This window comes from Osmerus mordax, chromosome 6, assembly GCF_038355195.1.
Source record: "Osmerus mordax isolate fOsmMor3 chromosome 6, fOsmMor3.pri, whole genome shotgun sequence".
NCBI classification, from domain to species: domain Eukaryota; kingdom Metazoa; phylum Chordata; class Actinopteri; order Osmeriformes; family Osmeridae; genus Osmerus; species Osmerus mordax.
The window spans coordinates 398,107-419,672 of NC_090055.1; the positions used below are offsets into that span (position 1 = coordinate 398,107).

At 48.5% G+C, this 21,566-nt stretch overlaps 2 protein-coding genes across 3 annotated transcripts; both read left to right on the forward strand.

Moving 5' to 3' along the window:
• tmem67 (transmembrane protein 67) lies at positions 1-16,373 on the forward strand. Its single transcript, XM_067237866.1, has 28 exons — positions 1-193; positions 483-571; positions 670-760; positions 1,029-1,128; positions 2,256-2,325; positions 2,449-2,529; positions 3,192-3,254; positions 3,359-3,513; positions 3,673-3,781; positions 3,956-4,042; positions 7,934-7,999; positions 8,176-8,329; positions 8,612-8,732; positions 8,817-8,922; positions 9,297-9,353; positions 9,443-9,541; positions 10,297-10,395; positions 10,785-10,871; positions 10,976-11,075; positions 12,341-12,480; positions 13,191-13,331; positions 13,789-13,869; positions 13,986-14,102; positions 14,545-14,661; positions 14,887-14,994; positions 15,141-15,243; positions 15,889-16,031; positions 16,103-16,373. Exons 1-28 carry the CDS (start codon positions 1-3, stop codon positions 16,181-16,183), a joined length of 2,958 nt encoding a protein of 985 aa, XP_067093967.1. The 3' UTR covers positions 16,184-16,373.
• A 594-nt stretch (positions 16,374-16,967) lies between these two features.
• Positions 16,968-21,459, forward strand: pdp1 (pyruvate dehydrogenase phosphatase catalytic subunit 1). Of its 2 annotated transcripts, none has more exons than XM_067238071.1 (9): positions 16,968-17,019; positions 18,170-18,470; positions 18,596-18,763; positions 18,928-19,139; positions 19,736-19,817; positions 19,906-20,000; positions 20,216-20,384; positions 20,541-20,759; positions 20,837-21,459. In XM_067238071.1, exons 2-9 carry the CDS (start codon positions 18,231-18,233, stop codon positions 21,212-21,214), a joined length of 1,563 nt encoding a protein of 520 aa, XP_067094172.1. In that variant the 5' UTR covers positions 16,968-17,019; positions 18,170-18,230; the 3' UTR covers positions 21,215-21,459. The 2 variants fall into 2 exon arrangements, with proteins under 2 accessions (XP_067094172.1, XP_067094173.1); XM_067238072.1 differs by lacking the exon at positions 16,968-17,019 and adding an exon at positions 17,594-17,644.
• The last annotated feature ends 107 nt before the right edge of the window (positions 21,460-21,566 follow it).

The window sequence follows — 21,566 nt, forward strand, 5'->3', positions numbered from 1 at the left end:
ATGGCGACGGAGACGCTATCCGTTGACTTCTACAGACTGATTTTATTTATTTTAATAAAATCTAATTTACTTTACTCTCAGCAGTTTGAAATATCATTTCAGGGGCCATCAGACTGCGGCACAGAACAGTATTTCGATATATCTAGTCTGTCGTGTTTAAAATGCGGTTCAAGTCAAAAAAAGAGTGCAGATGGTGTGTATCAATGGCTAGCTTACCAGCACTAGCTAGTTAGCTGAATCAGAGAAAAGCACATATTGTAGGACAAGGCTACTAGCTACCTTTATCTGTAGTAGCTAGCCTAGCCTAGCACATAACGTAAGCTAACGTAGCATAGCCATGCATCTTTTTGACAATATTTTTTTGTCAGTTGGCCTATGCATACCCATGTGGGTAGGAATGTCTGATCTAGCAAACGTATTTGAGAAATGGTTGATTAGGTAAATAGTTATTCTTTCTTAACCTGTGTAATTTCTGCCTTCAGGATTGAGTTGTGAGTGCCAAACGGGGTTCCGGATTCTCTCGACGAATGGAGCGTCCATCACTTGCCAACAGTGCCCTCCAGACAGACCTGTAAGCAGTTGCCTACAGAACACTTATAGTATACATTAGTCTTGTCCAAGCACTGTGAGCTTTCAAACGTGTTTATCTGGATGTGCCCCCCTCTGTAGGCAGTAACTGAAGATAGATATGGGTGCATTCAGTGCCCAGGCAGACTTACAGAGACAGGGATGTGCCAGTGCCCATCAGGCACTATTCTGGGTGAGCATCTGAAAGAACAGACATGCATGTCTGTGTGACTGCTGATATAATGAGATGCATGTCTGTGTGACTGCTGTTATAATGAGATGCATGTCTGTGTGACTGCTGTTATAATGAGATGCATGTCTGTGTGACTGCTGTTATAATGAGATGCATGTCTGTGTGACTGCTGTTATAATGAGATGCATGTCTGTGTGACTGCTGTTATAATGACATCATACTTGGTGTTAAGTGTGAGCCAAGGTTGTCTTGAATCTGTAATTTTCAGTGGAAAGGGATGTTCAAGGGAATCTTCTAGAAGAAGCTGTGTGCGAGGTGTGCAGTGGACTTGCGCCCACATTCTCAGCACCTGACCACCGTGGTAACAGGTACCAACACTCCCCACCTGTCACATCAGCAGCCATGTTGTAGATGCATGGTCATCATAATGCAGTAAACCAGAGGCCTGTTCCATAAAGCGAGTTTACCAGGCTTATTTGGTAAACTCGCTTTATAGAAAAGACCCTAACCCAATAGTGTTGAGAGCCCATCCTGGTCTTTATCCTGGGCTGCTTTGTGTTGTCAGATGTGAGAGATGTCAGGTTTGTGTTGTCAGATGTGAGAGATGTCAGGTTTGTGTTGTCAGATGTGAGAGATATCAGGTTTGTGTTGTCAGATGTGAGAGATGTCAGGTTTGTGTTGTCAGATGTGAGAGATGTCAGGTTTGTGTTGTCAGATGTGAGAGATGTCAGGTTTGTGTTGTCAGATGTGAGAGATGTCAGGTTTGTGTTGTCAGATGTGAGAGATGTCAGGTTTGTGTTGTCAGATGTGAGAGATGTCAGGTTTGTGTTGTCAGATGTGAGAGATGTCAGGTTTGTGTTGTCAGATGTGAGAGATGTCAGGTTTGTGTTGTCAGATGTGAGAGATGTCAGGTTTGTGTTGTCAGATGTGAGAGATGTCAGGTTTGTGTTGTCAGATGTGAGAGATGTCAGGTTTGTGTTGTCAGATGTGAGAGATGTCAGGTTTGTGTTGTCAGATGTGAGAGATGTCAGGTTTGTGTTGTCAGATGTGAGAGATGTCAGGTTTGTGTTGTCAGATGTGAGAGATGTCAGGTTTGTGTTGTCAGATGTGAGAGATGTCAGGTTTGTGTTGTCAGATGTGAGAGATGTCAGGTTTGTGTTGTCAGATGTGAGAGATGTCAGGTTTGTGTTGTCAGATGTGAGAGATGTCAGGTTTGTGTTGTCAGATGTGAGAGATGTCAGGTTTGTGTTGTCAGATGTGAGAGATGTCAGGTTTGTGTTGTCAGATGTGAGAGATGTCAGGTTTGTGTTGTCAGATGTGAGAGATGTCAGGTTTGTGTTGTCAGATGTGAGAGATGTCAGGTTTGTGTTGTCAGATGTGAGAGATGTCAGGTTTGTGTTGTCAGATGTGAGAGATGTCAGGTTTGTGTTGTCAGATGTGAGAGATGTCAGGTTTGTGTTGTCAGATGTGAGAGATGTCAGGTTTGTGTTGTCAGATGTGAGAGATGTCAGGCCACCTTCATCAACACCACCTCCTCCTGCACGTGTGGCTCCCCCAACATCCTGGTGAGTTTTTTCAGGGTTTCTCAACTGTAGGTGAGCTTGTTAAGTACTTATCCCCCAGAGACTACCTGAGGGATGGATGTGGTGTACCTGCCTGAGGGATGGATGTGGTGTGTTCCTTCTCAGGCCGGAGGACTGTGTTTCCCAGCAGCCCCCCCTAACAACCTTCCTGCTACAGTCAACACACATGTTAACTTTGCTCAGCTGGTAAGTGCACAGACTGAACAGCCATCTCTCAAGCGCCTCCCAGACAGTACTCCATTTTTGGGACAATGATTTGACTATCACTCGTAATCTCCCCCGTGTCGTCTCCCCCGTGTCTCTTCCCCCGTGTCTCCCCCACCCGTGTCTCCCCCACCCGTGTCTCCCCCACCCGTGTCTCCTCCCCCGTGTATCCTCCCCTGTGTCTCCCCCCCGTTCTACCCCCCCCGTGTCTCCCCCACCCGTGTCTCCTCCCCCGTGTCTCCTCCCCCGTGTCTCCTCCCCCGTGTATCCTCCCCTGTGTCTCCCCCCCGTTCTACCCCCCCCGTGTCTCCCCCACCCGTGTCTCCTCCCCCGTGTCTCCTCCCCCGTGTCTCCTCCCCTGTGTCTCCCCCCCCCTTCTACCCCCCCCGTGTCTCCCCCACCCGTGTCTCCCCCGTGTCTCCCCCCCCGTGTCTCATCCCCCATGTCTCCCCCCCGTTCTCCCCCACCCGTGTCTCCCCCCCGTGTCTCATCCCCCATGTCTCCCCCCCGTTCTCCCCCACCCGTGTCTCCCCCCTCGTGTCTCCTCCCCTGTGTCTCCTCCCCCGTGTCTCCTCCCCCGTGTCTCCTCCCCCGTGTCTCCCCCCCGTTCTCCCCCACCCGTGTCTCCCCCGTGTCTCCCGCAGGCTCTCCCGGTCCAGTCAGCGTGGTTCTCCAAACACCTGTACTCCTCAGCAGCTGCCTGCCTGGTGAATACTGCGTCCTGCCATCACCACCTGTCTGCCTGTGCTTGTGTGTCCTGGGCCAATCACAGTGTGTCTGATCTGTTGTGTGCACATGCGTGTGTCTGCAGGTGTTCTCTAACCGGACAGCCTGCCAGGCTCTGGGCAACATGTGTGTGATGAACATGCACTCCTTCAGCAGTGCCAGCATGGACGCCTGTGGTCTCTTCAACACAGTGTTCAGGTCAACCGCCGCCCTGGGATCCACCCAGGACATCTCCTACTGGTAACATCTCCAGCTGTCATCCTGATTGGAAATATCCAGATAGGAATGCTTACAATAGTGCGAACGATTAAACTAGGGTGTTGTGTGTAGGGATATAAAATGTTTTGACCCTGTCGTGTAAACAGACAATCATGGTCCTTCATTCCCATGTGACTTCAGGAGGGCCAATCTGCCGTGGCTTTACTATGGAGACCAGCCAGGCCTGGCCAATCGCGTGCTGCAGACCGATCCACTGCCTACAGGGTTCAGCTTCAAGGGAAACAACCGGGTCTGAACAAGAACTAACGCTAGGCCACTAGCTCCACTCTACCACAACAGCTCATCATACATCACCTCAATCACAGCATTACCTGCGACAAAGCCAGCCAACTACATCCCAGCTGCTTTAACTTGAGTATTGTCCGGAGCAAAGCAGTAACCCACAGTACTGTGTGTCCCCCAGAACACAGACATCAAGCTGCTGGCTGCTGTGTACAACGCCAGGGGAGACTTCCTGTCCTGGGAGCAGGTGGGAGGAGCTAACCTGCAGGTGAGGGTGTCCAATGGTACCCCTTTTCCACCAACGCATTTTGGGTGCTGGTTCGGAGCCAGTGCTCAATCTCGAACCAGTACTTTCTCTTTTGACAGCCTAAGAACCAGCTCCGAACCAGTGAAAGTGGTTCTTAATTAGCACCACAACTAGGGATGCGTATTGATAAGATTTTAACGATTCCGACTCCTTATCAATTCCTGCTTATCGATTCGATTCCTTATTGATTCTCTTATCGATGTTCCCCTCTACAGTCATAGCTCTGTGCGTCCTGCACCCCCACACACACACACACTCGTTCTAAACAAATTTCTCAAACCGGCTTTGACTGGCTCTGAAATTAGCTAATACCTACCACCTCTAGGCCTCTTCAGGCCTCTGTTTTCAAAACAAAATCTAGTCAGAGATAGAAACTTTCAGTTTCCTTGTGTTCAAGCTTCTATTACTCAACACCAGTAGTAGGGATGCTCCGATCTGATCGGCGCCGATCCATATCGGCCGATATTCCCATTATCGGTTTTGATCGGCGTTCTCAAAACGGCCGATCAAACATGGCCGATCAGATGACATAAAATCTACGAGAACTACTATCAGAGACGTTTCAATAAAACGTTAGATAGGCATTTCAGGCCGCCAATGGTAAGAAATGAATGAGTTCTAAATATCTCCGACGCTTCCACCAGAGTTTGTTTTCCAAAAGGGAAGATAGCCAACTTCAGTTAGCTCCCGTTACCTAGCAACCTAGCATAATACTCGTAGCAATGCTACTACCTGCTAGTGTTACTTGTTAGCCTCTAATTGTACATTTTGAAGCCATACTATAGCGTTTGTCATAGTTTTTGCCTATTGGAAAATAGTCGGTTGGAATTTTCAGAATCGCACATGTGCGATGTTACTCTGTGAGACCCGCATTCGAACGAATGCGGGTCTCCGGGTCTTTGGAAGGCCAATAAAGACCTCTTTCCTGCTCTCTCACAAGCAGCACGAGTTTTCCTCTCTGCACCTTGTACAAGTGTAGATAGCGAGCGACTTTTCATCACAGCAGGACATATTTTAGATAAGAGGAACAGGTTGACTCCTAAAAATGCTGATATGCTTATATTTATCAAGGCAAATCTTCCAGTGATGCTGCTTAATCAGAAGTAAGGTTTAAATACTGTAGTATGCCCCCTCCGAGTGAGTGCGTGCGTGAAGTGAGTGAAGTGAGAGAGTGAGTAAAGGATGTAAGAGTGAGTGAGTGAGACTATACAGATAGATATACATGTTTTGTTTTTTTGTTTAATTGCTGACTTCCTGTGCACCTTTTATCTTTATTCTGTCTGTTATCTCCTCCTAAATGCAGACAAATTGACTTGAAACTGACTGACTTGAAACATATTGGATATTTGGCTATAGCCTGTTTATGTTGCAGTTAAGTTTGTATTATTTTTCCACAGGAAAGCTACTGTATAAGCTCCAAGTTCTCTTGAGAGCCACTAGAGAGTGGAATGTTGCACATGTGATTCTATTGTTGTGATTCTTATTTAAAGATTTATATTTTTATTATTATTTTAATATTTATTATTATTTACACATTTTATAGTAAGCGAGAGAGGTTCTACACTGGAATGTTGCACGTTCCCTGCAATAGAACGGATGGTTGTCAATTCATGATACTCTCTCGTCTCGTAATTTAAATACTTAAAATACAATACCAATGTTGTTAAGAATAATTAATTTCATAAATAATGCTACACAATAAATAGAATGCTTCAATCGACACTGTGATCGGTGATCGGTATTATCGGATCGGCAGATACCGATTTCAGTTATCGGTGATCGGCACCAAAAAACCTGATCGGAGCATCTCTAATCAGTAGGACTTACAGGGGTCCTAACAACAGGGGAAATAACTTCAGTGTCACCTTTCAAAAGAGACCCTTTACATTCATGTACTCCAAATGGTTCAACAACAGCTTTCAATGTACTTTGGGTATGTTGTTTAGGCGTTTTCAGTCACATTTAACAAGACTATTAAAAGGTTAAACAATTAAAATGCTTAATAAAGTTTAATAATGGATTAAAAATCGATATGCTCAGTTTAATAATGCGACACGCGAACGTTTGCTGATAACACACGCCGCCCCGATAACGTGAAATGATCAATAAGATCAATACTAATGGGAGACGAATGCCGGAGCTAAAATGTATGCTTCAAACGACGGGACAGAAGATAACTAGATCGACTACACACAATAAAGGCAAATTGCTTCACACAGTAACAAGTGGTTGTGATCACTTTTGAGCAGTTTAGCTCTACCTTAGATAGTTAGAGATGAAGCGCGAACGTTAGCTGCGCTGCTGCATGCATCGAACACATGAAGTTCCAGTAACTTCTTTCCATGCTGTGTGTTCAAATGCTTCTTCATATTTGTAGTATTTCCTCCCTTTGACGAAATAGACTTTTTACACGCGTTACAAGTGGCGTGGTTGTCATTTTGTCGTGTGAAATACAACCAAACTTTAAAACGCTTCTTCCTAGTTGCCATGTTTGCTGCAGTCTGTCTATGCGCAAACTTTTATAGTTTGTTCAGACAGACGTTCGCGTGTCCCATTATTAAACTGAGCATATCGATTTTTAATCCATTATTAAACTTAGCATTTTAATTGTTTAACGGCACAGAGAATCGTTAACAGAATCGTTAAGGAATTTTGCTAACGATTCCAAGGAATCGATTCACTGGGAACCGGTTCTGAACAAGAACCGGTTCTCGATACCCATCCCTAACCACAACAGAGCTGGGCTAAAGTAGGAACCAAGTAAAAAGTGCTTGCGTCAGGGGCGGGGTTACCGTGACCAACAAGACGAACAGAATCCTTTGACCGCCATTGCAAGTTTTTATAATTCATATTTCAGCACAACGCTACGTGTAAATCAGCATCTGAATTAAAATGTGACGAGAAGTGGGCAGTGTAGTTGCTGAAAATTTGCTTCTTTTATTGATGCTCATTTGTAAATTTGCTCCGACTTTTCGATAACCTAGCTAGCATCGCAGTGCAGTGCAGACACTAGTTGCTGTGTTTTATCATAATCCTATCAAATGAGGTGAAATGACAAACACAAATGTTTTGAGCTATTGAGCCTATATTTAACACAAATGTAATACACAAGCACTATACAGCAAAAGTTTATAAAATGTTGCGCTGATAATGCCAGTGTTGTCATACTGCTGCGAGTCCAGGGTATTGTGCAATAGCCAAGAAATCCTGCATCTCAACCTCGCTGTTTTTGGATTAATAAACAGCCTTTAGACGGGCTCTGCTTTGTGTTTGGCACTGCCGCGCTAGCGTTGCTGGGAAAGATGAGACGTATACAGTGACGTAATGACGTGGCTCTGTGGTGGCTCTCTAGCCCGTGGAGAAGCAAACCGGTTCTTAGAAGGCTCACAAATTAAACCAGCTCTGTACCGGCTCTAGCACCGGCTCCCAACTAGCTCCCGGTTCACTTTGGTGGAAAGTGGGTATTGGAGTCACACCAGGAGGTCACATGGGACCAAACCTGCCTACTGCATTACCAGGAGGTGCCAGAGGGTGGCAGCACATCCCTGTCAAACATGATCCAGTAGAGCAGTGGTTCCCAACCCTGGTCCTCAGGGCCCCCTGTCCTCAGGGCAGCCCTGTCCTGCATGTTTTAGATGTTTCCCTGCTCCAACACACCTGATTCAAATGAATGGTTATAAGCAGGCTTTTGCAGAGCTGGATAAGACCCATTCATTTGAATCAGGTGTGTTGGAGCAGGGAAACATCTAAAACATGCAGGACAGGGCTGCCCTGAGGACCAGGGTTGAGAACCACGGAAGTAGAGTGTGCTAGTAAAGACACATAGAGTGAATGTCTTTCTCTGTCTCCCAGTTGTGTCCTGATTCAGCCAGTAAACAGAGAGCAGCCTACACCTTTGGCACGGCCTTCCAAGAGACTGTGAGTGTCTCTGTTCATTTACTTTCATGAAATCTCTGTTGTTGCTATATGCTTAAAGATCTTACCATCTACATAAGAAGCAGTGCATTGTGTTTTAAGAAATGACTACACCGTATCTGGTGTACAAACCTTTCAGTGTTTTATTTGAGCGGTTGTTATATCCTGTGTGTGTGTAGTGTGTGCTCACTGTAGCAGAGTTGCTGCGTGTTTACCCTGAGCCTGTATTCTACGACGTGTTTGTGGATGTGAGTAACGGAGGGAGCCAACGTCTCATCCCCCTCCCCACACGCAACCTGAACCAACAGTTCAACGGCCTGTTTACCAACCAGGGTGAGTCGCATGTTTACCAACCAGGGTGAGTAGCCTGTTTACCAACCAGGGTGAGTAGCCTGTTTACCAACCAGGGTGAGAGAGGGTGGGACAGGGTGAGAGAGGGTGGGACAGGGTGAGAGAGGGTGGGACAGGGTGAGAGAGGGTGGGACAGGGTGAGAGAGGGTGGGATGTGCAGCTGGACAACATTTTATATTCCAATACACACAAGACACATTGCACTCTTCACAGAGTGTAAAGCGTCTATATTATCCATGTTCTTGCGTGTGTGTGTGTTTCCAGGGAACATGAATGACTGGTACCTGTCGAGACGTCTGCTGTTGGTGGACACCCTCAGCGGGAGAGAGAACAGTCTCAGCTCTCTGCCTAAAGTCCTTCGCATCGCTAGCAGCATCAACATAAAGTGGGTCACCAGTTACCATGCGATGTAAACCGTTTTTATGGCCATTTTGGCACCTCCTCCCTTTGACTGTGTCTGCTGGCACAGGTTCCAGTTGGTCCCAGAAACCCAGAGGGGTCAGGTGTACCCCCCCCTACTGTCTGTGGCCTACTCTGACATCCTCATCACAGACTCCAACACACAGACTGTTTCAGTAAGTCCCCCAATGTTCACACACACATTTTACATTACATTTACATTTATTCATTTAGCAGACGCTTTTATCCAAAGCGACTTCCAAGAGAGCTTGTGCATAGGTCACTGATAATAACAACAAGATAGCCCCAAAAACATTGCGAGTAGCCAAAACATGAAGCACATATTGGGACACAAATGACGTTGTGTCCTTGGGCAAGGCACTTCACCCTACTTGCCTCGGGGGGAATGTCTCTGTACTTACTGTAAGTCGCTCTGGATAAGAGCGTCTGCTAAATGACTAAATGTAAATGTAATATTGTGAACCAACAACCAACACACCTACAAACACACAAACAAACACCAGTCATTGACCCCACCCTGTGTTTTCAGGTGTCGTTTGCAGTCAATTACGAAATGGACCAAAATGAGGCTCGCATCAAAACAGACGTGAGTCACTACCTCAGTAAGGCGTCAGTGGTATAGATCCAGTGTAAGCAGTCCATACTGAGCAGGGCCTCCCTCTGTGTGTGGAGCAGGTGGCTCTAGGGGTGCTGGGTGGTGTAGCTGTGCTGTACTCTCTCCTGAAGACAGCCAGCTGGAAGAGGAGGATGGCCTCACCCCTCATCGACATGGAGGTACCTGACCTTGGGATGACCCCTCACTCTCACCTGACCTTGGGATGACCCCTCACTCTCACCTGACCCTGGGATGACCCCTCACTCTCACCTGACCCTGGGATGACCCCTCACTCTCACCTGACCCTGGGATGACCCCTCACTCTCACCTGACCCTGGGATGACCCTTCACTCTCACCTGACCCTGGGATAACCCCTCACTCTCACCTGACCCTGGGATGACCCCTCACTCTCACCTGACCCTGGGATAACCCCTCACTCTCACCTGACCCTGGGATGACCCCTCACTCTCACCTGACCCTGGGATAACCCCTCACTCTCACCTGACCCTGGGATGACCCCTCACTCTCACCTGACCCTGGGATGACCCTTCACTCTTACCTGACCCTTGAAGAGTTTCTCTCCTACAGACTAGTGTTATTGAAGAGTTTCTCTCCTACAAACTAGTGTTATTGAAGAGTTTCTGTCCCACAGACTAGTGATATTGAAGAGTTTCTCTCGTACAGGCTAGTGTTATTGAAGAGTTTCTGTCCCACAGACTAGTGATATTGAAGAGTTTCTCTCGTACAGGCTAGTGTTATTGAAGAGTTTCTCTCCTACAGACTAGTGTTATTGAAGAGTTTCTCTCCTACAGACTAGTGTTATTGAAGAGTTTCTGTCCCACAGACTAGTGTTATTGAAGAGTTTCTGTCCCACAGACTAGTGTTATTGAAGAGTTTCTCTCCCTCTTTCTCGTCCCGCTCTCCCTCTCTCAGACTGTGATGAAGTTCCTGTTGTTCTACGCTGGAGATCTGGCCAACGTGTTCTTCGTCATCACCTGGGGAACCGGACTCTACTGGCTCATCTTCTACAAGGTCAGCACAGTGAAACTCATCCAAGGTTGTTATACTTCCACAGTGGGACTGAGATGTGATGCATTCTCCCAATTTTGCATCATTTACTAAAAACATATAATTTATTCAGTTATCTATTTCATTTACTAAATATATATTGTTTATTCAGTTATGTCTTTCATTTTTTAAATGTTTGTTTATTCCGTATCTTCTTTTTTTCTGGGCTGCACTCTCAGACACTAGAGGCAAGTTCCTCCCCTCTCTCCTCCCATCTCCCCTGTCCTCTCTGCCCCTCTCTGCTCCCCTCTTTTCCTGTCCTGTTATCCCCTGCTGTCTCGCTATACCAGGCTAGTTTCAAGAAAATCAGATATGCTGCATGTTATCTATTCTAATGTCCCTCGTGTTTTCAGGCCCAGCAATTTGTTTCTGTGCTGTTGCCGTTGCCTGCACAAGAGGAGCGTTTTGTGACCTACATTGGCTGTGCCTTTGCTCTAAAGGTGAGGCTTCATCCTGCTCAATTTACCGTGTGTTCGTGTTTATGTTTGTGTGTCTGTAAGTCAAGGAATTCTGTTTCTGCTCATTGTCTGCATCTGTGTTTCAGACTGTTCAGTTTCTCCACAAGCTGGTGCTGCAGCTGTCTGTGGACGTGTTCCTTATAGACTGGGAAAGACCACGTGGCAAAGCCAACAGGACTGTCCAGGGTACATACACACATATACTCCTCTAGATCAGGTGTTCTCAAACTTTTTGGGGCCAAGGACCCCTTACAGGGGAGAACATTTTCCAAGAAACCCCCCCCCACACACACACACACCCCCCGCCCACCCACCCACAAAAAAAAATTACTTTTAACATTGCATCATTATTAGACTATTGAATGAATTACACAAAATTGACCGGAAACTGGAGTGGTTACTTATTTATTCATTACATATTCATTTATTAATTTTTTGTAGTCATTGTAACATTGTTTCAAACTGACTGGCTTGGCCAAGCTTTGTAGCATGGGAGACTTGATCTTTTTCCAGCTGACAGCCAGTTTTCAGCACATTTAGAGGCATACATTTTTTTCAATAATTTTGTTGACGGAAGCATTGTTTAAGTTTCTATTGTTGAACTTGTTTGATATGTGTAGTGTTGGATGTTAGTTTGGTTAGTTTGATTGTTCACACTGAGGGTGAAGGTTAGCTAGCTAGATCGCTAGCCAGGCTGTTCCAACTCAGGACAGATTCAGTAGGTTATCGCAGAACGCAGCCTTTGAGGTTCATCCGAGTCGCAATTATTAGTAGTTGAAATCTCAGAAAAAAATTCTAAATGTTTCCCGTTGCAAATAATGGTTTGAGCATTTTCGGGTTCTATCATTTCTTTTCACGTAACTGACAGCTGCAATATGTTAAAAACATGTTCTGTATGTCTATGGTTAAACCTTGCTCGCACCCGTGCGTCCAAATACTTCTCCATGCTCGTGCACTGCAGAGCCCTGCCTTTGTGCTCTTAAATGGACACAATATGCTTATTTTATTGGTGCAATGGTCACTCATCTGTTGATTATCAGAAGAAATTAAATAAAATGATTTTTATATATATTTTTCACTTTTTAATGATACAGAACAATTCTACAATTTTATAATTTATGGCAAATTATATTTTTATACTCGCTGTGATATATTGTTTTTATTATTGTTGCTTGCTTTTTCCACAGGTACACTTGCACTTATAGCGGTTCATGTTGTTTAATTGTAACTTGTTTAACTACATGCTCTTATGGTTCTTCCCTTTGGCACTTACTTTGGTTGTTCACAATGTGTGCTTCATGTTTTTGCTACTCGCGATGTTTTGTGGCTATCTTGTTGTTATGATCAGTGACCTATGCACTTTGTAAAGCTCTCTCTTGGAAGTCGCTTTGGATAAAAGCGTCTGCTAAATGAATAAATGTAAATGTAGTATCTACTGTGTGTGTTGCCAGGTTGTGCTGAGGGGAAACGGGAGCCCTCTCCTGTCAGTATCTGGAGGACTTACTTTGTTGCGAACGAGTGGAACGAGATTCAGACCATCCGCAAGATTAACCCAACCTTCCAAATCATGGCTGTTCTCTTTCTTCTCGAGGTACACACCTACAGCCTGTCCCATCCTGTGTCTCTGCCCTGTCCTAGCCTGTCCCATCCTGTGTCTCTGCCCTGTCCTAGCCTGTCCCATCCCCTCTCTGCCCTGTCCTAGCCTGTCCCATCCCCTCTCTGCCCTGTCCTAGCCTGTCCCATCCTGTGTCTCTGCCCTGTCCTAGCCTGTCCCATCCCCTCTCTGCCCTGTCCTAGCCTGTCCCATCCTGTGTCTCTGCCCTGTCCTAGCCTGTCCCATCCCCTCTCTGCCCTGTCCTAGCCTGTCCCATCCCCTCTCTGCCCTGTCCTAGCCTGTCCCATCCTGTGTCTCTGCCCTGTTCTAGCCTGTCCCATCCTGTGTCTCTGCCCTGTCCTAGCCTGTCCCATCCCCTCTCTGCCCTGTCCTAGCCTGTCCCATCCTGTGTCTCTGCCCTGTCCTAGCCTGTCCCATCCTGTGTCTCTGCCCTGTTCTAGCCTGTCCCATCCTGTGTCTCTGCCCTGTCCTAGCCTGTCCCATCCCCTCTCTGCCCTGTCCTAGCCTGTCCCATCCCCTCTCTGCCCTGTCCTAGCCTGTCCCATCCCCTCTCTGCCCTGTTCTAGACTGTCCCATCCCCTCTCTGCCCTGTTCTAGACTGTCCCATCCCCTCTCTGCCCTGTCCTAGCCTGTCCCATCCCCTCTCTGCCCTGTCCTAGCCTGTCCCATCCTGTGTCTCTGTCCAGGTGGTAGGTTTCTCCAGTCTGTCCCTCAGAGAGCCGTGGGCCGTGCTGGAGCGCCCCCCGCAGGCCTTCAGCCCTCCATCCAGCCTGACACTGCGCTACGGCCTGGCGGCCTCCCTCTGGCTCTGCCTGGGCCTACTGCAGGTACACCTGGGTGAGGGGGAGGGGCCTACTGCAGGTACACCTGGGTGAGGGGGAGGGGCCTACTGCAGGTACACCTGGGTGAGGGGAAGGGGCCTACTGCAGGTACACCTGGGTGAGGGGAAGGGGCCTACTGCAGGTACACCTGGGTGAGGGGGAGGGGCCTACTGCAGGTACACCTGGGGGAGGGGCCTACTGCAGGTACACCTGGGTGAGGGGGAGGGGCCTACTGCAGGTACACCTGGGTGAGGGGGAGGGGCCTACTGCAGGTACACCTGGGTGAGGGGGAGGGGCCTACTGCAGGTAAACCTGGGTGAGGGGGAGGGGACTACTGCAGGTACACCTGGGTGAGGGGGAGGGGGCGACTGGCCTCAATGGAGGGTCCCGTATCTCTGTTCAAAACACAACTGCCTCCACACACAGTCCAGGATGATAGAACACGTGTTGTGTGTTTGGACAGATGGTGTTCTTCACCGTGTTCCACGAGCGCTTTGTGGAAGATAAGATCCGGCAGTTTGTCGACCTCTGCTCCATTAGTAACGTGAGTAAGACCTCTGGCAAACACTTTAACACAGGAAACATGGTCTGTTCTGAGTGTGTGTAGGTCTCTGCACTGCTGCAGTCACAGCTGTTCTAAGTGTGTGTGTGTGTGTGTAGGTCTCTGTACTCCTGCTGTCACACAGGTGTTTTGGTTATTACATCCATGGGCGTTCTGTTCATGGCCATGCTGACACCAACATGGAGGAGATGAACAGCAACCTGAAGAGAGAGGCTGTACGTCCACACAGTGACATCCTCCACCCACAGTGACATCCTCCACCCACAGTGACATCCTCCACCCACAGTGACATCCTCCACCCCCAGTGACATCCTCCACCCCCAGTGACATCCTCCACCCACAGTGACATCCTCCACCCCCAGTGAAATCCTCCACCCACAGTGACATCCTCCACCCACAGTGACATCCTCCACCCACAGTGACATCCTCCACCCACAGTGACATCCTCCACCCACACACCCACACACCTCCACACCCACACACTCCCTCCTGCTACTGCATCTCTCTTGTATACACCCCCTCCTCTATTGCCTTCTCTCTCTCACTTTCTATCTCCTGCTCCTCCCTCCTAATGCCTCCTCTCTCCCTCTCCTCTGTGTGAAGGAGGCCCTGCTCCTCCCTCCTAATGCCTCCTCTCTCCCTCTCCTCTGTGTGAAGGAGGCCCTGTGTGGTCAGAGAGGGTTGCTTCCTAACACAGACACCCAGACCTTCCAGATATCCATCACCAACCGCCTCCGGCAGCAGTACGACCGCATACGGGAACCCCTCAGCAGGGTGTGTGTGTGTGTGTGTGTGTGTGTGTGTGTGTGTGTGTGTGTGTGTGTGTGTGTGTGTGTGTGTGTGGGTGTGGGTGTGGGTGTGGGTGTGGGTGTGGGTGTGGGTGTGGGTGTGGGTGTGGGTGTGGGTGGGGGTGGGGGTGGGGGTGTGGGTGTGGGTGGGAGGGATGGTTGTCCTGTAGATATGTCACAGGGGTGACGATGACTCTCCTGTGTCCTCCAGAGAAACGGGCCGTCACGGTTGGTGGACGCGTCCTTGAACAACCCCTTTGACCAGAGCACCAAGGCCTACCACACCATGAACCGGTTCCTGGGCTCCATTATAGACCATGTCAGTAGCATGTACACTCCCACATCATTGGTAGTAAAGCACCATCCTTGAGTTAGTGTTTGTCATAGAACAGCCAAACCAACCTAACCCTAACCAGTATGTGTGGTACAGACCAGTGACATGTGTTTCCTTTACTTCCTGTGTAGGCCCATCGGGACATGGACTACATAGTGAAGGACAAGCTCCTGCTTGAGAAGGTCGTTGGGATGGAGTTCATGGAGCCTATCGACAAAAGCATCTTCTATAACGGTATTGACCTCATTTTACCAACCTCTGTTTAGGATGGTCATTAAGTATACGAGCCAGAGCATTGTTGACTTGTGTTTCCTTCCTGTGTGTGTGTGTGTGTGTTCCTGTGTGTCTCCTTCCTGTGTGTGTGTGTGTGTGTGTTCCTGTGTGTCTCCTTCCTGTGTGTGTGTGTTCCTGTGTGTCTCCTTCCTGTGTGTGTGTGTTCCTGTGTGTCTCCTTCCTGTGTGTGTGTGTGTGTGTTCCTGTGTGTCTCCTTCCTGTGTGTGTGTGTGTGTTCCTGTGTGTCTCCTTCCTGTGTGTGCGTGTGTGTTCCTGTGTGTCTCCTTCCTGTGTGTGTGTGTTCCTGTGTGTCTCCTTCCTGTGTGTGTGTGTGTGTGTGCGTGTGTGTTCCTGTGTGTCTCCTTCCTGTGTGTGTGTGTTCCTGTGTGTCTCCTTCGTGTGTGTGTGTGTGTGTGTGTGTGTGTGTTCCTGTGTGTCTCCTTCCTGTGTGTGTGTGTTCCTGTGTGTCTCCTTCCTGTGTGTGCGTGTGTTCCTGTGTGTCTCCTTCCTGTGTGTGTGCGTGTGTTCCTGTGTGTCTCCTTCCTGTGTGTGTGTGTGTGTGTGTGTTCCTGTGTGTCTCCTTCCTGTGTGTGTGTGTTCCTGCAGATGAGTCCCACTCGTTCAGTGACGTGTTGTTCTACGGGAACGAGGCCACCCTGCTGATCTTCGACACCCTGTTCTTTTGCGTGGTGGACCTGGGGGCCCAGAGTTTCACCCTGGCTGCTGTGCTCACATATCTACAGCAGATGGTGCGTGTGTGTGTGTATGGTGATGAAGTTGTTGTTTGAACACCGGATAAAGATTCACATTTGTTTTTCAGATCATCCGTTTAATTCGCAACGCTTTTGGCCGGCGAAATCTTGCAAACAAGACATTGGTGGATCAGAGGTTCCTTATCTAGTCTTATTTTCCTGCTGTCTAAGCCTTCGTAGTTACGTGTCCAGAGCATTTCTGTTTTGTACATGTGATTTTGGACCATTTGTTTACACAGTTGCAGTATTTTACAAATTGTTCACCGCCTGGCAATTGATGTAAATTTTGATTGCGCTTTTGTATTTGATGTTTTATAATAAATAAAAGAAATGTGACTTTTTACGTTTTTAGTTATAATAATGTTTGACTAAATTACCCATCTTTAATCACACTGCTGCAGACACATTTCACAAGTTAAAACACATTGCTGCTGCCAGTTCATCACTAACACTCAGGTACCAATGCTAAACTCAGGAAGCTCGATTACGGGCAGATTATATGGTGCTATAAATGCTCTTTATCATCTCTGGTACATCATTACCTTCCCCCCTCCCAGGCCTTCAGACTACAGCAACAGGAGCAGCAGTATGTTGCACACCTTGGACATGTCTGGATGTACCAGGCATGCTAAGGACTGTTTCTCCTTATTGGCCCTACAGTGTGCTGTAGATTTGTATACTATCTTTAACCGAGTATTTTGTACCTTTACTGACCTGTCTGAACAGTGTCACCTGCGGGTAATAACGTGATTCTGTACTCCACTGCTTATGCATATGGCAGTTCATCAACACATGACCCTTTTCTTCAGTGAAGGGACATTGTGAGTCTAATACCGGTGTGTTCTGGGTTAACTGTGAGAGAGATGAGCTGAGCCAATCAAAGTCCCGTGTGCAGGTCCAGATCAGGATGTAGGCGGTGAGGCAGGCGGGTGGAGTTGCTCAGACACGGTTACTACACCGCTCACCGACAATCAAACCGATTAAGGTGAGTAGATAACTAGCTACTTGACTTAATGCATTTGTAAGTCATTTTAACTGAAAACGTAACGTCACCATCCAAATATGACAAGAAATGGCTTGCTGTTTAGTCGACAGCGTTGTTATCTAAGGCAGCTAGCCAGCATTCGAGCCTATTCTGGCTACTTGACGCAGGACAGTGTTGGACAGCTTTACTTCTCTACTAGACTAAACATTGTAAAATGGTATGCTTTCTACCCAGTAAGATGATAATAGCATGCACAAATAGACTGATACAAGATTTACAGAAAGCAGAAAGAGCTGGCGACCTCAAGCAAACCTGGCCGCCCGCTAACTACGACCACACTACTGTAGCTAGCTGTACGGTAACTTTCTATGGGATGGGCAGGAACATATTGTTTTGTACTGGACATCTTTTTTGCGGCCGCTCTACGATGCACTACAAAACTGATCAACATTAATTAGTGTTTGTTACCATTCCTTGATTCTGAGTTCCTTGGCCGATATCTCTTGTATTTTCATATTTCATTGTTACAGAGTCAGTAACTCAACAACCCTTTTGACTTTTTACCAGTCGCTTTTCACGGGCCTGGAAACATCAGTCACTGCGACAGCGCTCTACAAATAGACAGGTAGCTGATTATTACATAATGTATGGGCGGAGATGGCGAGACAGTCACGCCAAGTATCTAGTTCAGTAGGTCATGGGCATGGCCGGCCAGGACGGTTTAGGAACAAACATCAGTTTTCAGGGTTATAAATAGGAAGACTTCTCCCCCCTGTTGACCCGAACACTGCTGGCTTAGGCTGGAGCCACTTATGGGCAAACAGTTTGTTCCCAGGGGTATTTAAAGTTTAACTAAACTCCAAAACTTTCTTTTCAATGAGATCCCTATGAGCGCTCGAGGAAGCGCCACAATGAATATTCATGTGAAAAAAAACAACCATATCTTATAAGCACATCTTATAACCACAACTTATAACAACCTTTTTTATGTGAAGGGGTTGGTTTATGCTGCAATTGGGGGGTTTAATTTAGTTATACTTTAAACTACCACAGGATCAACAACAACTGAATACGTGTTATCAATAAACATGTAGAAGATGACATGGAGAGTAGTTGAACCCTCTCACTAATGTGTTAATGTTTCCTTCAGGTGTGTGCGACGGAGTGCGTGTGTGTGTGTACTGGGAGTGTGTGTGTGTGTACTGGGAGTCATGCCTGTTTCATCACAGCTGCTCAGAGGATTTCCCCGTGCCAAGCTCTGGGGAGCAAGCCTGTTACCATGCCAACGTCAGGCCCACCGCCCCTCCCCTCCTTACTCCAACTCCCAGCATGCCCCTCTGCCCCCAGGCCCCACCACCCGGGGCTTCCACACCACCTGGGACCTGCACAGCTACAACCTGACCCCCCCCCAGGTCAACTCCATCCTCAAAGCCAACGAGTACAGCTTCAAGGTCAGACCCCACGTACACACACGCTGGCTACACTAACCAGTACTCGCATACAAAAACTCTCAAGTCTTCCCAAAACAGTTTCAGAGTTGCTGCTCAAGGTGTATGTTGTATTGTGTTGACTCCAGGTTCCAGAGTTTGATGGGAAGAATGTGTCGTCAGTCACGGGGTTCGACAGTAACCAGCTGCCGGCCAACGCTCCAATTGAGGACAGACGCAGTGCTGCCACCTGCCTGCAGACCCGAGGCATGCTGCTGGGCGTGTTCGACGGCCACGCCGGCTGTGCCTGTGCCCAGGTACCCACCAGGCTGAAACACTCACCTACAGTCTTCGGTGTGGCCCCTGTGATAGCTTTGTGTGGAAGCTATCACAGGGTACTAGAGAATCTAGATGATAAAGCGGGTGTAGTACTGTAGTAAACAGAGCATGCTGGGTAAGTACTCTTCCTCCCCCGGTGCAGGCGCTGAGCGAGAGGTTGTTCTACTACGTGGCTGTGTCGCTGCTTCCCCACTCCACGCTGTGCGAGCTGGAGGCGGCGGTGGAGGCAGGCCGCCCCCTCAGCCCCATCCTGCAGTGGCACAAACAGCCCAACGACTACTTCAGCAGGGAGGCCCAGACGCTGTACTTCAACAGCCTCAGAACCTACTGGCAGGAGCTCATAGACCTCAGCAGGTGGGAGGGGCACAGGTGCCGTTTGTTATGTTATGTAAAGCAGGTGTGTTATTTGCACGTTGCTGCTGTGAATTTGTATTTTTGGTATCCCTAGTGCAAGAGGCTCAATTCCATTTAATGTCTCTTAAATCAGCCTTATGAGCTGGAACCTACCCTGAGGGTGGAGGAGACCATATGTCACTCCTCTCTCATTTTCTCTCTCTCTGTCCCCCCTTTTCTCTCTCTCTATCTCTCTCTCTCTCTCTCCCCCACTGTGTCTCTTTCCCACTGTCTCTCTCCCTCTGTGTCTGTCTCTCTCTGTGTCTCTCTCCCACTGTGTCTCCCTCTGTGTTTCTCTCTCTGTGTCTCTGTGTTTCTCTCTCTGTGTCTCTGTGTTTCTCTCTCTGTGTCTCTCTCTCTGTTTCTCTCTCCCTCTGTGTCTGTCTCTCTCTGTGTCTCTCTCCCACTGTGTCTCCCTCTCTGTGTCTCTGTGTCTCTCTCTCTGTTTCTCTCTCTCTGTTTCTCTCTCTCTGTGTCTCTCTCCCACTGTGTCTCCCTCTCTGTTTCTCTGTGTCTCTCTCTCTGTTTCTCTCTCCCACTGTGTCTCTCGCCCTCAGTCCAGGGGATGTTCCCGACACGAGGGAGGCGCTGCAGAGCGCCTTCAAGAGGCTGGACAGTGATCTGTCCCTGGAAGCTCAGGTGGGAAACCCCAGTTGTGTCTGTGTGTGTGTGTGTGTGTGTGTGTGTGTGTGTCAGACTGCTGTCTGACTGATGTTGTGTTGTCTAGGTGGGAGACCCTAACGCCTTCCTGCACTACTGGGTTCTGAGAGTGGCTTTCTCTGGGGCCACGGCCTGCGTGGCCCACATCGATGGATCCGACCTGTACGAACACTCCACCTTCTCCATCCACACTCCACCTTCTCCATCCACACTCCACCCTTCTCTATCCATACTTTCATATGCTATACAGAACTCAAAACTGAATTTATTATCAATATATCTGACTAAGTTTATTGAAAAGCCAGTGAGTCAGCGTTGATTCAGGATGTCAGTAGTAGCTACATGTTGCGTGTCTGAGCTGGCCTGCGTGTCCTCAGGTATCTGGCGAACACGGGTGACGGGCGGGCGGTCCTGGGGGTGCAGGAGGAGGATGGCTCGTTCAGCGCTCACACACTCACCAACGACCACAGCGCCCAGAACGAGGACGAGGTCACACGCATACGCTCAGAACACCCACCCTCGGAGAGGAAGACCGTCATACGGCAGGTAACCCCTCTAACCCCAGCCCTGTACTCTGTCCTACACCCAGCCCTGTTTATCCAGCCCTCTAACCCCGGCCCTACTAGGCTCTCTACCATCCAACCCTACTACGTGGGTTGTACCTGATTCACTATGATCCCTCTCTCTCCCTCTCTCTCTCAGGACCGGCTGCTAGGGCTCCTCATGCCATTCCGGGCGTTCGGGGACGTGAAGTTCAAGTGGAGCATCGAGCTGCAGAAGCGTGTGCTGGAGTCTGGTCCTGACCAGCTCCATGATAACGAGCACACAAAGTTCATCCCTCCTAACTACCACACACCTCCGTACCTGACGGCCGAGCCTGAGATCACGCACCACAAGTTGCGGCCGCAGGACCGCTTCCTGGTAGGGGAGGAGCCAGTTTGTCTCACATGGTACCATGATCACCTGACACTTGATCATCCTCCTCTCTGTCCTCACAGGTACTGGGCACAGATGGATTATGGGAGACCCTCCACAGACAGGAAGTGGTCCGTATCGTGGGCGAGTATCTGACAGGCGTGCACCAGCGGCAGCCCCTCACGGTGGGGGGCTACAGGGTCACCCTGGGACAGATGCAGGGACTCCTGGAGGAGAGGAAGGCCCGCGTGTCGTCTGCGTTTGAGGATCAGAATGCAGCGACACACCTGATGCGCCATGCGGTGGGGAACAACGAGTTTGGCACGGTGGACCACGAGAGGCTGTCCAAGATGCTGTCCCTGCCTGAGGAGCTGGCACGCATGTACCGGGATGACATCACCATCATCGTCACTCAGTTCAACCCTCACGTGATTGGAACACAGAGTTCCACCCTCACGTGATTGGAACACAGAGGCACGGAGGACAGTCCTGAACAGGACCAGCACAGGGATCATGTGGAGGAGGCAGCATGGGCAGTTTACCATTCACACACACACACAATCACTATTTAACTTATTCTTTACCAGCAACAGACACAAACACACGATTTAACCTATTCTTCACCATCATCACACACTATATTTACATTTACATTTTACATTTAGTCATTTAGCAGACGCTCTTATCCAGAGCGACTTACAGTAAGTACAGGGACCTTCCCCCCGAGGCAAGTAGGGTGAAGTGCCTTGCCCAAGGACACAACGTCATTTTGCACAGCTGGGAATCGAACTGGCAACCTTCAGATTACTAGCC

Coding starts and splice junctions, on each gene's coding strand:
- tmem67 (XM_067237866.1), top strand. CDS start 1: ATGGCGACGGAGACGCTATCCGTTGACTTCTACAGACTGATTTTATTT. Junction 3,514..3,672: donor ACCCAGGACATCTCCTACTG/GTAACATCTCCA, acceptor ATGTGACTTCAG/GAGGGCCAATCTGCCGTGGC. Junction 14,662..14,886: donor TACGGGAACCCCTCAGCAGG/GTGTGTGTGTGT, acceptor TGTGTCCTCCAG/AGAAACGGGCCGTCACGGTT.
- pdp1 (XM_067238071.1), top strand. CDS start 18,231: ATGCCTGTTTCATCACAGCTGCTCAGAGGATTTCCCCGTGCCAAGCTC. Junction 20,001..20,215: donor CACATCGATGGATCCGACCT/GTACGAACACTC, acceptor GCGTGTCCTCAG/GTATCTGGCGAACACGGGTG. Junction 20,760..20,836: donor GGCCGCAGGACCGCTTCCTG/GTAGGGGAGGAG, acceptor CTGTCCTCACAG/GTACTGGGCACAGATGGATT.